This window comes from Cupressus sempervirens, chromosome 6, assembly GCF_028749045.1.
Source record: "Cupressus sempervirens isolate cs-2001-9-10 chromosome 6, ASM2874904v1, whole genome shotgun sequence".
Taxonomy (NCBI): Eukaryota; Viridiplantae; Streptophyta; class Pinopsida; order Cupressales; family Cupressaceae; genus Cupressus; species Cupressus sempervirens.
Genome location: NC_143123.1, coordinates 397,107,946 through 397,123,931, shown reverse-complemented (window position 1 = coordinate 397,123,931; position 15,986 = coordinate 397,107,946). Strand labels below are relative to the sequence as shown.

General features: G+C 33.3%; 1 protein-coding gene across 1 annotated transcript; it reads left to right on the top strand.

Moving 5' to 3' along the window:
• Nucleotides 1–703: 703 nt before the first annotated feature.
• On the top strand, nt 704–1,619 carry LOC149552733 (transcriptional activator FHA1-like). The gene has a single exon (XM_089789808.1). The coding sequence runs from the start codon at nt 782–784 to the stop codon at nt 1,373–1,375; it is 594 nt and encodes a 197-aa protein (XP_089645934.1). The 5' UTR covers nt 704–781; the 3' UTR covers nt 1,376–1,619.
• The last annotated feature ends 14,367 nt before the right edge of the window (nt 1,620–15,986 follow it).

Here is a 15,986-nt window from a genome sequence, read left to right as displayed (position 1 = left end):
AAATTTCTAATACAAATAAAATTTAAATAAGTATTTAAATTATTTATAAGTTATAATTGTTCAACTATTTATAATTTGAACTTGATGGATCGAGGTTAGCCTCTCCCCCGAGTTGGTTTTTGTAATTATCTTATTTTGATCAATCGATTTTTAAAATTAAAAAAATTAAAATTAAAATTATTTATTTTTACCACTATATAAAAATAAATAATTATAGTTATGTAGTTTATTTATTACTTAAACTATATTTAATTAAAATAAAGATTGTCGGAGATTCATAATACTTTTAATATTATAATTTTATTTTTAAAATTTAAATTTTCATTAATGATATTAATTCTATAATAATTTATTATTTATATTTTACTTTAATTTTTATTATAACTAAAGAAACAAAGTACTTAGCCACTAAGTAACACTTGTTTACTTTTATGTCACCTCTTAATTGTAACCTTTTGTCACTATTAATTCTAACCTTTCATCTTCTCATAATCTAAAGCCTCATTATTTTCATATTCGTTGGCCTCTGTTGTCTTAACCTTTCAACTTTTCTAACCATTGATTTTGCCACTTTAACCTTTTGATTTTGTCGCTAAATCTTAACCTTTAGATGTTGCTTAATCACAACCGTTGATTATTTTTAAAGCCTTCTATAAATAAATAAAATCTCCTCTTCAGCAGTATTTCTATTTTGTCTTGGCGAAGAGGCCTCCAGACGGAAGCTCCGAGAGGATGAATTAGCGTATTAATTGGCAAGGGTTTCAAGAAATTTCTTGTCATCATGGAAGACGTGGAAGCAGGGTTTGCAAAGCTGGAAGGGAAGAATTTTGTGTACTACATGCAGAATTACTCGGTTATACTGGGCCGCAAGAGCAAGAAGTCAGAGGCGGACATAGATTTATCAGAATTGGGAGGAGGCATGAACATTTCTCGCCAGCATGCCAAAATTTTCTACGATTTTGACAGGAAAACATTTGCTCTGGAAGTAATGGGAAGGAACGGGTGCAATGTGAGGGGCGTGCACTACAACCCTGGAGACCATCCCGTCAAGTTATCGTCGCAGGATCTGATTGAGATCGGAGACTTGCAATTCTATTTTCTGTTGCCTCCAACAACAACAAATAGTGGAGCAAAACAGAACCTCCCTCTTCTTCCAGGGCTTCCGAAGAAGAGGTGCGGCAGGAAAGAGGATGATTATTATGGCGTTGATTATAATCGGCAGAGGCAGCCAGTTTCCATGAAGAGGGTGAGGTTTCATGACAATTTGTCCTCGGCCGTTCCTGAATCGCCCAGCCCTTACTTGCTCTTCAGGCAAGGGTTACCTAACCGTTTTAGTCTGGTTTCAAATCAAGGCTTTCCTTCCCTTATCAATTAGTTTTGCTTTCTTTGATTTTGCACAAAAGGTACAAAATTGTTGATTTGATTGTGCTTTTCATAGATCTTTTCACTGCCTGAACAAAATACGAAATTATTCAGGATTTCCATGTCCCGAGACCATTGCATTGTATAAGGTCGTCGGTGCTTTTCATTGATATTTAAATGTTTTGCTGTAATATTGAGGGATTACCTCATACGGTTTTTCAGGTTCTAATAATTCTGTGGAGATTTAAGTTTGATTAGATGCTGTAAAAATCGTTAAATCGCCTTTATCTGTTGTTTTATAGAAATTACGTATTATTTATTTAGGTTAAGATTTTTCGAAATTTAACTATAAGCTTTTGAGGTTAAGATTTATCAAATTTAGTGCCTGAGTCGTTGCCTTATTACATTGAAGTCAAGCAAAGATTGCATAAAGTAAAAGAGGCATCGTGTTGAATGCGTTCTATTTCTGGCAACTCAAGAATTTTTGTGGGGCAATTTATGTAGACATTCCCGCGATATTTCAAAATTTCGAATTTATTTTGTAGTTATTTTTTTGGTGAATTTTCATTTGTATCTGTAAATACAAATCAACATTTTGTTCGATCTATAAAAATATTGGCTTTGAATGTTGGAAACCGATCGGCGATATTTGTAGGCATTTTCCATGATATTTCAAAAAAAAAATTGAAGTTTTGGAAACGGATCTACAAATATTGGCGGTCGATCTACAAAACAAATGAATTATAGCAAGCTATCTAAAGCCGGCATTTTAATTCACTACGTAAGCGTGCTACTTCTGTAAAAATGTGTCAGGGAATATAAATAAATAAAACACAAACCCTAAACTATCGATTATTGCGAAACGAATATTATTATGAAACAAACTGATTCATAGCTTAAGTACTTGATGAAAACTTGTTCTTATCAAGCATTTATATAATTCATCTGTTTTTGGTGAATAGCACTGGTTTTGAAAACGATCTACAAATATTGTTCTCGAATAGCACTAGTTTTCCAAATCGATCCGCAATATTTTGTTTTTGGGCACAAATTTATCCTTGTTTGTTCATCGATTGTCTCAATCTATTGTCTTTTGGCTTGGATTTATAATTTCTTTATCCAATCTGGAAGCGATATGTCCTCCTCTAGCAGCACCGTCGCTATTTTACTCACTGATTATTATTTTTTTTATTGGTAAACGGTCGAAGTTTTATATTATATTAAAGAAATAATGAATAATTACAAGAGTCTCTGTTTAGACGGGCACTAGTAGGAAAGAATGGAGACTGAATTTCTTTATTATATAAAAATAAAAGGGACATACCCAATGAGAAATTGATGAAATAAATTTCATAGTTTTTTTGCATACATTTATACTTTAGTAATTTTAGTGTTGATAATTCACTTGCACTCTGAGGAATGCCGCCTAGTGTTTAGAGTAAGAGTTTTGATTACATAAGAAACACCACAAACTAACCACGAGACAATGTTAATTGTTAATCCAAAATTAGAATATAATCAAAGACTATAACTTTATAATCCAAAGAGGGAATAGTTACAAAGGAGCCAGAAAGATCCATGAGTGACTGAATCTAAGAAAATAACCGCTCTCCTTAGTTTTCTAATTATTGGATGACTAAAAATATGTGTCTAGATTGATTAATGGATTAAATTGTAGATAAATAAGGGTGAAGGTACTCTTCTACAGATTTTGAGTGTTAATAATAATTGTATTGTTGTTAACTTTATTATAATGTTACTCGTATTCTATTTTAATTTTGAGATTTTTAAATATAATTAAAAAGCTTGTTCGCCTGTGCTAAGTTATAACCTTTTTATTCAGATTAAGGGTAGAGATATGAAGAATTAAAATTAATGATAGAATGCACTCACTAAAGATTTTCTAGCCAAGAGCCAAACTAAACCCAGTCGAAATTGAATCAAGGTAAACTAAATATGGATTTCATATTAATATTGTCTAAATTATACAAAACAAACTATCCAACCTTGATTACCCAATAAACTATCCTAGCAGCCTAAGTAAAGTGCAACATGACAACATCTATTAATCTTTATATATTATATACATTACCAAGATAAAATGTAGCTAAGTCATATCTAAAACTTTATACATTATATACATTGTCAAAGGAAAATACATCCAAACCAATCCTCTAAAAGTATAGACTAACTACAGCAATATCCTCTTCGAAGTTGTATTGATAGACAAGGGAAAAAGAAAAGACCAGAGCAAAGACATAGGTTTCACCTACAAACCTGGTTAAGCTGCCTAGTTCCATTTCTTAAAGACCATGATAATTTTAGTGGCTTCTTGGAGGTTTCTCGCCCTTGAACCCGAATGAAATTTGTAAGTGTTCCTAGACCTGCTTGACCTATCATAGTTGGGTAGGTAGAATTCAGTTGCATCCAAGTCAAAAAAAATCACCTCTGAGTGAATGTAGGCATCAAACACCTATAGGTAGTTTGTGAACCAATCCCTTGTTGGGTCCTCTATGATAGCTAGCCAACGCAATAAAAATTGCACACTTGTCTCCATTCTCAACCATTCGTTGTAAAAGAGGATGTTGTCTCAAATAACCAAACTAGGGTGTTTAGGGCTTCTAGCTAATTCAAGGTTGTTGCCTAATTGGTACTCCATATAGGTCTTTGGCAAAGGGATTTTTAATTTGTCATCAATGTTGAATACTACTTCCTCCAAACCTATCAACCAACTTGGATCAAATAGATTGAGGCTCAATCTGATAATGTCCTATTTTGCTACTTTGGCCCTTGCTAGACATCCTATCCATAACCTTAGTATATTACTGTTGGTTTGCCACAAGTATTCATAGTTGAAAACCCTTTCCCCCATAACCCTGCTAACAACCACTCTACTCATGTCATCAATGGGTCGAAATAGCTGGTTCCATCTTTCTAGCTTAACAGGGCCACAAAATGCCATTGCTTTGCTTTCAAAGGCATGATACAGGCGATGTTAGTTTCCATAATGCAAAAGCTAACCAACGCCTGTTGCTAGAAAGGAGGGGTAAAAATGAGGAAATTGGATTCTGGGAAAGTTTAATATAATATCTAGAGGGAAGGATCTAGAACTACACAAGGTGACATCATTCCTAAGTTTTTCTAATGATGATTTCCCTCTCAAAGTCATAATTAAAGTATCATTTTGATACTTTTTTTTTGTAAGGCCAATATTATGTGATCATACAAACGTGAGCCAATATATGTATCGATTTGGGAAATCATAAAGCCAAGTGTCAAGGGGAATAATTTTGGAGTCTTCGGATAATACATGAACTAGCTATGATTAAAAGTTAAGATATGTTTTTCATCTATACCTATGTTAGCTTGATAATTTGCTTCATTGCCGCCTTCTCTAAATATATGGGAGAATCTAACTTCTTTGAATCCTTCCAATAATTTTAAAGTTGCTTCCAATTGAGAGTTTATAATCCAGTTTGGTGTTTTTCCTTTTCTAAGTACATTTAGGACTATTTGTGAATCTCCTTCAATTATAATTTTCTTTATTCTTAGATTGATACAAATTTTTAGTCCTTCAACTACTTCTAATTCTGCCATATTATTTGATGTAACTCCTAGAGGTTTTGCTCTTTTAGCTATCCAGTTCCTCGTTTCTTCCCTAACTATACATCCTATTCCTACCTTGCTAACATTGCCTCTAGAGGCCCCATCGAAATTCAATTTCTTCCAACCTTTCGGGGGTGGTTCCCATTTACATTATTTTCTACCCATTTTATTATTCTTCATGTATGTTAGGGGTGGATTGATTAGAAGTTTCCAGTATTTTTTGATTTCGGCGTCCAATTTTGTGAATGAACCTTCTTCTATCATCTTTTTTCTTAACTCGTTGTTTATAACTTCCACTATATTAGCTTCAATTTTATTGTAGAGTGATAATGTATTTAGTTCTTTGTCTTGAAAGATCCATCTATTTCTCTCTTTCCATATCTCCCATACTAGAATTGTTGGGGTGATGTTCTAGATTTTTCCATATACTTTCTTGCTTGTACGTTTTGGCCATCCAATTATATAATCTTGCCATTTTTCTGGTTGGGGGTCTGACCAATTTAGTTTTGATTTGAGTCAAGTCCAACACTCCACAAATTTACATTGATATAGGAGGTGCTCTATAGTTTCTGATTCTTCTTTGCATAAAATACATCTTGATGGGCCTTCTAATCCCATTTTTCTAATTCTGTTCGCTATGAGGATTCTTTTTTAGATAGTTTCCCAAAAGAAGATACTAGCTTTGGGAAGCCCTACTAGGTTCCAACATAGGTTCATTGGGATGTTTAATGTTTCCCATCTCTATGAGTTGGTTATTTATTTATATCCTTGTTTGACTTTATAGTTTTCATCTTTGGATGCTGCCCAGATAAGCCTATCCTCCCTATTTTTTACTTTGATTAGCCTATCTTTCAAAATATTTTATATTATCTCCTTATTAGTCTAATTCAAGCCTCTATCAACTAAGGATTTCCATTCCTAGGAGGTTTCTACAAGGCTTTGGGTTACTCTAATGTAATCTTTAACTTTAGAGCCCCAACTATCTTTTAAATGACTAATGACATTGTGATTCAAACCTAATTTTTCAAGGGGGGGTATCCATTCTAGGAGTCTTCCCAAAATAACCCTTTATCTCCTTTCCCAATATCCCAAGTTGTATATTTGGTTACGAGGGGATGACACTTCATTAGGAAATTCCAAGTTGCCAAACCTCTGGGGGGATTCCTTGCTCTAAATAATGAAGTTATTTCATTTACATTTACATATTTGTTGTATAGAACTCTAGCCCATTTACTAGTTCTTTCTTGATACATTCTCCAAACTTGTTTTGCTCCTAAGGCTTTGTTCTGCCATTCTAAGTTTTTGATTCCTAGACCTCCTACTTCTCTAGGTCTGCATATTTTCTCCCATTTGATTAATGCTACTTTTTTTTTTGTCTTCTATGTTGTTCCAAAAGAAGTCTCTAAACTTCTTTTCAATATTTTGATTTATGTTCTTAGGTAGTTGTAAACATGAGAGTTGATAGATAGGTAAGGCTGATAATACTGCTTTGATTTTTGTAGCTTTTCTTGCCTTAGTTAGCCATTTTCCTTTCCAAGATTTTGTTTGTTTGTCTATTCTTTCCAAAGTTTGTTCCCAACCTTGGTTTTTTTTGTTTCATTTTTCTAGATATATTCCTAGAGACTTGAAGGGGAATGTACCCTTTTTGAATCCTAGTCTATTGCAGATATAATCTTCTCTGTCCACTGTTGTAGTTAAGAAAAAGATTTTTGATTTTTCTGCATTGATTTTTTGACCAGAAGCTTCAGTGTAATTATGTAGGATATTTTTGAAGTGGTTGGCTTCTTTCTTAGTACTTACTCTAGCTAGAATCGTATCATTAGAAAATTGTTGGTGAGTGGTATTTTCCACATTTTTGGTGACCTTTACTCCTAAGATTTTTTTTTGAAGTTGTGTTGTTTTGATCACTCTTCCAAAGGATTCAGCCATAATGATAAATAGGAAAGGTGAAATAGGGTCACCTTGTTTGATCCCCTTCAATATACTAAAGAGTCCTTTAGGGGTCCCATTAATGAGGATTGATATTTTAGGGGTAGAGATACATTGAAAATGATATTTATCCATTGTTTTGAAAAACCAAAAGCTTCAAGAGATTTACATAAAAATCTCTAGGTGAATTTATCGTAAGCTTTTTGTATATCTAATTTTAGTAACATACATGCTTCGTTATTTTTTATTGTTGAATGGGTTGTTTCTTGGATGATTGAGATGCCATCAAGGATATATCTCCTAGGTACAAAACCTATTTTTTCTTCTGATATTAACTTAGGGAGAAATTTTTTGAGGCAATTAGCTAAGGTTTTGGAGAATACCTTGTATATAGTGTTACAAAGAGCTATAGGTCTATACTCTCCTAGTTCTTCACTCTTATTCTTCTTTGGTATAAGAGTCAAAAAGGTGTGATTGATTTCTGCTAGAAGTGTTCCTCCATTCCTGGATGCTTCCAATGCTTTCCATAAATCTTCTCCTATTATCTCCAAAATTGTTGAAAGAAGAAAGCTTGAAATCCATCAAATTTGGGAGATTTGTCTGGATTGATATTAAAGAGAGTCATCTTGATTTCCTGTAGTGTGAATGGTTTATTGAGAATTTTTTTATCATCAAGTGTGATAATCTTGGGTATAGTTTTCAATATTTCTTGTTTTAATCTATTAGATGTTTCATAATTTTTGAGAATATCTTTAAAGTGTTCTACAAAAATTGTTGCTATGTTGTCTGGATTATCAACAAGTACTCCTTGCTTGTTTTTTATTTTTGGTATGTTATTATAGTCCCTGTGGTGTAAGATGTTGTTATGAAAGTATTTTGTGTTACGGTCTCCTTTTGCTAGCCATTTTTCTCTGGATTTTTGTTTCCAGTATACTTCTTCTTTGGCCAATATTTCATCTTGTTTTATTAATTATTCTTTTTCTAATTGGTAGGTTTTATTATTCGTTCCTTTTTTAATAACTTCTTTGTTTAGTTTTTCTAGATTTTCTTCTATATCTAACTTATCTTTAAAAATATTTTTGAATTGTGTGTTATTCCATTTTAGTATATTTTCTTTTATACTCTTAAGTTTGGATACAAAGAAGAACATTTTAGATCCCTAAAATTGTTCTTCTTACCACCAATTTTTTATATTATTCATAAATTTTTTATCCGTGAACCACATCTTTCCACATTTGAATGGATTTCTATTGGGTTTGGTTTGTTCTTTGATTTCAATTTTAACTAGAAAATAATCTAATCTTGCCATTTGTAAAATTTATGCCTTGATCTCTTTGTTTAGGTTTCTTAATTCTCCTTTAAAGAAAAATCTATTCAATCTTTCTGCTATATAGCTAAAGATTTTTCTTTATTATTCCAAGTATACACTCCATTAGATGTTGGAATGTTAATGAGAGAGTTCCTATCTATTCATTCTTTGAAATCTTCTGCAGCTCTAGACAATGTTCTGACCCTACCATATTTTTTGTCTCTATTTTAAATTGCATTAAAGTCACCCCCAATAATGATGTTCTCTTCCTATAATGTGCTGAGGTAGGTGTTGATCTCACTCCAGACTATTAATTTTTTTGCTATTTGTATAGGTCCATAGACATTAATTACTATCATCTATAAATTTGTCTTAGTACTGGAAATTTTGCTTCCCATCTAGTTTGAGTGTGAAATGATGTCTTCTATATTAACTTTTTGGTTGTTCCAAATAATTCCCAATCCTCCTGAGGTTCCCTGAGATGGTTTAAATTTTGAGTTCTAGATTCCTAGTTTTTGTCCTAATCTAAGACCTCCTTATTTTCTTAGTTTTATTTCTTGAATTAATAGAATCTCTATATTAAATATTGTTAGGTTATGCTTCAATAAGCATTTTTAGGGCCCTAGCATTCCATGTAGTGATTTTCATTATTCCTTGGGAAGGTTCTTCCCCTTCCCTCCTTGTAGGATTTCTATTATTTTAGTTTGTCCTTTTACCTATCATGTTGCTTCCCTTAACTCTTTCAATAATTTTTGTCCTCTTTTCTATTTTTTTTTCCACAAATGGGTGTCTTTATGCCTTCCTTGATTCATTGTTATACCCAACTTTTCCAAATTTATTTGGTTGATTACTCTTTCTGCAGTTTCAGATTCTTCTATTATCTGTTTATCCTCTGTTAAGATTTCTTTGATAAGTGGGTTATCTATTTGATCATCTTCTGCTTCTAGAGTTTTCCCTTCTTCATCTAGTCTTATTTCTATTGTTTCGTTCTTCCTAGTGTTTCTTTCCTAAAGGTCCATAATCTTCCCTTATTTCGTCTACTTGATTTTCCTATTCTTCTTTTTGCATGCTTATTTTCTTTTTTCTTTGTACTATTCCTAATTTCATTTTTCCTATATCCATCTCCTTTCTAGATTCTTCTTTGTCCTGATTGAACATATCTTTTTTGTCACTTGGTGTCTGCCAAAATTTATAGCTCTTCTTTTTTGTTTTTTCCTAATAGTTATATTACTCCATTGTGTTGATTCTACTGGTGGGATACTTGGACTGTGTTTTTTCTTCTTCATTGTTTGATCTTTTTCTTGATTTATTTCTGGCTCTAGTTCAAATTCTTTATGAATTCTTTTTTCTAACTGGTTGTTATAAATCTCTTCCTCTACTTGTTTAAATTGTATACTGTTGTTGTTTGGTATTTCCTCCTCTGCATCTATCTCCAAAATTCTCTTACCTTTGTGTATTGTATGATTAGCTTTTGCTATGATGCACTGGTCTTCCAAATCATTCTGTAATAACAAGATCTCATGAGTGAGCATGTTTTTTTTTTGACATTTATCTCTATCTCATCTATTGAGTCCGTCTTTGTTTTATAGTCATGACATTTCCTATATTTCTCTAGTCAATGCTGATAATCTGTATTTGTCATCAACATGTATTCTACCTCTTTTTTCCTTTCCAAGTCCTCTATTTAAGTCTCTTGATCTATTTTTGCTTTCTTTATGTCTTTATTTCTATCCTTCTCTGGTATTCTTTTTTCCCTGTTTTCCTCAAGTTTTCCATCATTTTTCCTACCTACCCTTAGTAATTTCTTAATGTTATTTTTTATTTAGTATTATTAAAGCCAGTTCCTATAATATTATTGATTTCTCCTATTTATTTAGTGAATGTTAGTTTGTATATTGATCTATTTGTTATGATTTTCTTATTTATGGGGTTATTTTGATTAGTTTTAACTAAAAATCTTATTTTTCTTGTTTTGTATTTATTTGATTCAAAACCTATTAATGTTCCCATAGATTGACCTATTCTTTTTATAATGTGGTTTTCATTTAATTCTGATGGTATGTTTGCATATTCCATCCATTTGATTGCCTGTTTATGATTGTTCATTTTCATTGAAATTTGGCTTCCGTGCTATGAAATCTATATGATGCCCTTTGTAATAACAATTTGATAATTCTAAAAGTTCATTTCTAGATTCTATATCCAGACATTGCAAAAACCAATAATGCTTTGAATGGGTTATTATGTTACATACCTTTGCTTGAGAGATTTTTGCTAGATAGCATTCCAAATTGGCTCTGTATTTGTCTAGACCATTCCAATGTACATAAATACCTTTTTCTGCACGTTCCTTCCATTTTGCTTCGTTTTTTATGTTGTTGATGATTATAATATTGGTATAGTCTTTTTCCACAAAGTTTATTTGTTTAGGGTTTCTTCCATCGCTTGGTTTGCTTGATATAATATGCATCTTCCGATGGGGTGGGATGTAAATTGATCAGGACCATGCTTTGGTTCCCCTCTGAATCAATTCTACATTTTTTGGTAAAGAATCATATGCTTCCTATTTATCAACAAGAGCCCATGTTTGTGGTGAGGAGTGACTTGGAGGTATATTATTGGGCTTGGATATCCAAGAGTGTTGATTTGCATGCTTATAGTATTGGCTTTGTTTCAACAGATATTTTTGTTTTACTCTACTAGGGTATTTAGTTTTATTGAAAAATACCTCTTGATTTTTGAGCCCTTGGTTTATATAAACCTTCACTCCATTTGTATAGTTTTTAATTTTGCTGTCTATTTATTCATCTTGGCTTCTTTTTGTTTACAATAGTCTTCCATTCATGTTCATTCATGCTATTCTAAGATTTATGAATGACCACATTGCGTTCTGAATGAAGACAAATTAGGGATTCGAATCCCATTATTTTTTGGGTGTTCTACATTTTTTTTGATTCTCCTAGGTCTTTACAAATGCTTCGAGTTGGTGTCTAACTAGGTTAGAATTGCTTTCCCTTGGTTGAAGCAGAGGCCTAGTTTTGGACATGAATGTTTCTTTTGCTATCCAAGCTTTGTGCCTTTTAACCATATCTTGGAAAGATTGTTCCTTTTGATCACCATCTGTGAGGTCTTGGAACTTGTTATTGGTTGGAATGCAGGGGTGAACTAGTCTTCCTCTTAATTCCTTTGCTGGTATTATTGCATTGTTCGTGCAGCCATTTTTAGCTACTTTGCCTCTACCAAGGGAGGGTTTGTGATTTGCTTGAAAATTATTTTTGCAATAGGCTACTTTTTTTGCTTTCTCTGCTTTTCTCACCATTTTTTTATTTTATGTATTATTGTTTTCCTCACTAATTATTAACCTCCTCTCATAAAAAATTATTAAACTACTAGAAATAAATTCACAACTAATATCAAAAAATAACACAACTACAACTTCACCAATAAAATATGGAAAGAAATTCAAAACACAGAGAACACAATGTTTTCAGATAAATTGTCCCTAGAAAAACCCCTAAGGGAAAACCAGTTCTATAGATGGAAAATATATTAACTCCAAAAAATCAAGAGATACAAAATTCCTTGCCTCTCATCAATAGAATTCAGACAACCTCCTAATTTCTCCTAGTGATATTCCCCACTAGTATCCCCAACGATATCACTGTGTCCTTGCTAACACTGGAAGACTATTTTCTATCACTGCAAACTCATTTGCTAACACTACAAATGCTTCTACAAATCTTGTTATTCTATGTTTTTTTCTATTCTCCAAATGCCTCCCTTGACCTCCTTTTATACTACTTAACCAAGAGGTTTCTAGTTGCTTTTTGATCAAGACAACTCAACCAAGAAGTTTTTAGTTTCTTCCTAACTGAGAAGTTTCTAGTGGCTTCTTGATTAAAACAACCTAACGAATAGGTTACTAGTGGCCTCTAGAAGGAGTTAATTAATTAAGAAATAATTATCGTAACTCTTAAGAATTATTTTCCAATTAATTACATCTAGATGAATAGTTGTCCAAGCTACCTAAAACTAACACTCCCTCTTAGCAAGGAAGCTATTTTGTATGACACCCAACTTATCTCTGAAGAAGATGAATTTTTCTTTCCCTAATGCCTTTGTCAGAATGTCTGCTACTTGCTCTTCTGTAGGTATGTATTGTAGCTAAACAACCCTCCATTGTGCACAATCTCTGATGAAGTGATATCTAATGTCTATATGTTTAGACTTATCATGAAACACTAGATTCTTAGACAACTTGTTGTAACTCTGATTGTTATAGTGTATCACAACAATCTCAACCTTCTGACTCAAACAAGGCTACTAACAACTTCCAAAGCCATATAGCTTCACATTTTGTCATGCTAGCTACTATGTATTCTAATTTTGTTGAACTCAAAGCCACATATTTTTGCTTCCTGCTAAACCAAGATACAACTCTTGATCCCAAACTAAAACAACACCCTGAAGTGCTCCTTTTGTTCGTTGTACTTCCTATCCAATCTGCATTAGTATACCCCATCAACCTAATACTTTCACCTCAAACATATAATACTCTCTTCAATCTGCACATGTGGGTCTCTTTGTTGTGTGCTACAAAGCCTTCTAGTTTCTCTATGTATACCTTCTCCTTTAACTCATTGTTAAGGAATATTGTCTTGACATCCATTTGATGGATCTACCATTCCATCTATGTTGTAAATGAGATCACAACTCTTATAGAAGTATACTTGGCCACTAGAGAAAATTTCTCCTCATAGTCTATTCCCTCCGTTTGGGAACCCCTTGGCCATGAACCTTGCCTTGTACTTCTCAATTCTACCATCTACACTATGCTTTATCTTATAGTTCCAGCATGATCCAACTACTACTCTATCTGTTGGTCTAGGAACGACCTCCCATACATCATTCTGCATTATTCAGTTATGCTTCTCGATCATAACGTCTCGCCATACCTGATGCTATGTAGCCTCCTGATAGCTAGAATGTTTACTATCTACCAATTGACTAACTAATGCCACATAGTCATTGAACTTGGTTGGTTGTCTCCACTATCTAGTACTCTTCCTAGGAGCTCCCACAAACTCCTATGTATCCCTTTGTGTCCCTTGAACCTCATGGTTCCTATTGCCAATTGTAGGGGATAAAATATCATCCTCTAGGTCTTCTAGATGCATTTCCTTTTGCACTTGCTACTCCATCCTCTATGAAACTTCACCACTTGAGCCTACACTTGTACTGGTAACTGTACTTATGGTTTGTTGCCCTTGACTAGGCCTTAGAGCTTCTACTAGCTACTCACTCTAATCATCTGCTAGAAAATCTTTGGACCTTTTAAATTCCTTTTCCTCCATGAACTTGACATCACGTCTGATAATAATTTTTTTGGTCTTGGGGATAAAAATCCTATATGCCTTTAAGGTTTCATTGTACCCAACAAAGTACCCCCTCTCTACAGTCTGATCTAACTTGGTACATGTATCACCTAGAATATGACAATATGCAAAACTCCCAAATATTCTAAAATAGCTAACATTAGGCTTCTTACATGTGAAAGCTCCCTCTAGTGTCATCCTCCCTAACACCTTATGTGGAACCCTATTCTGAATGTAGACTTCTATACTACATGCTTTTGCCCATAAGTAGTAGGGCATATCTTAGTCATGTAGCATAGCTCTTGCCACCTCTGTTATAAAATAGTTCTTCCTCTTAGCAACTCCATTATGTTGTGGATTGTAAGGAATAGTCAAATGTCTCTTGATTCCTTCCCTAGTATAGGACTCCTGGAACTTATTTCCTTTGCACTTGCCTCCATTATCTGACTGAAGAACCTTTATCTTCTTTCATGTCGATTTCTCCACTAGGGCCTTAAACCCTTGGAACCAAATAAAAACCTCATCCTTGGTCTTCAAGAAGTATATCTAGGTCTTCTTGGAGAAATCATCGATAAAAGTAACATAGTACTCATATCCTCTTAGAAACTTTGTAGACATTGGTCCACATACATCTGATTGTAGTAGATTAAGAACACCTTCAGATCTAGGGTCACTCCTTGGAAAAGATGCTTTCACAAACTTCCCCAACATGCATCCTTTACATACATCATCATGCTTTGTACTCACCTCAGAATACCTGTCACAGTCTCACGAAGCAATTTGAGTGCTTCATTGTAGTGCCTACCCTCGTTCACATCTTCTCTGGACATATTATTGCTATTGTTATCAGACTTTGATGGACTAGTTTCATGTAGATGGATTAGTGGTATTGTTTTGACACTATCAGACATTATATTATGGATTCATTTATCATGTGATGAGATCATTTAGACTTCACATTTCATGTATGTATGATGATCACTATATTGTTTTCAGTTACTGCTGATGATTAGTTAGATGGTTGATTATCTTATGTGCTTTATTATGGATACTTACCCCATACTTGCATGTGTATGGTGTGCGTGTTTTCTTATTGTATGGCATTTCTGATGTGGTTAAGGAAGGGAGTCGTAGTCACCTGCTTAGTCGGGATCTACACGATGCACCACTTCCTGCCATTGCCTGTTTAGCTTAGCACTATATATTTTGTATGTACATGCATGGCTTTTCTGCAGGTTGCAGGTACCGGGTATCGACTTCCCTGAATTGCCAAGATGAGCGTACCATATTATACTATCTCAATGATAAGAGAGGGGAGATAAATTCTCAAGTCCAAATCCCAAACCCTAAAACCATTTGTCCTAGTGAGTTAGGACAAGTATCTGAGTTGAGTACCCACTGAATGTGTCGGATGACATATTTTGTGATTTTTAATCTTTTAGACTGATTTGGTATGAATTGTTCGATGATGGGTTTTCATATTTTATCATGAAGGTCCATGGTGAATTTTCTATTAACTAAGTTTTAATAAATAGATTTAATTAACCAATTAATTATTTGAGAGATTAAATATCATGATTTTGATATTTTGATTATTAATTAAAGGAGAATTAAATTAAAAGAAAATTAGAAATTAAAATAAATTATAAATTATAAAATATTAATTAATTAATAAACAAATATTAATAATAAAAGTTATAAAAAAATTTAAAAATTATTAAAATAAAAGTATGAAGATTAAAGTGGGAGTTATAAATATTTAAATGAAAATTAATTTAAAAGTTATTGGAGTTATAAGTTTGCATGGGAAATAATGCAGTTTCCTATTTTTCATGTGTCAACAACACGGGGATTAGTGCATCAATTAAGCACATGGTGTCTACAACCCTAGGGCTTATCTAAAAGGCTGGAAATAGGTCCATGCTTAGTTGGCGATATCTTCCAGCTGATTCTAGAAGCATTCTAGGGTTATCTGAAAGCTCTTTATATTCAGGCATTCCTTAATAGCTTGGGAGAGAGCGGGGACATAGCGTGGATAGTATGGTTAGCATGGAGAATAGTTGAGGCATTGGAGGATTCGAGAAAATTTTGAAGAAGGGAAGCTTGCTCTGCAGGTTGTCTGAGGATAAGCAAGATTAGCATCAGAATTCGGGTAGATTCTTGTGATTTCATTATGATACTTCTGCATCTTGCTTTCCCTTGTCTTCTTCGTTTTTTCCATATGTCTTCATTGTGCATTTTCAATTTGGGGCAATTAAGTTTTATTTAAGAATTCTATATGTTTAGATCTGAAAATAATATGGACTAGGGTTGCAATTTCATGGACAAACCCATTAGAATTAGTCATCAGAGAAATTCTTAAGAGAACAAGTTCATAGAGAGGTTCTGATAATGAAAGCTTGTAA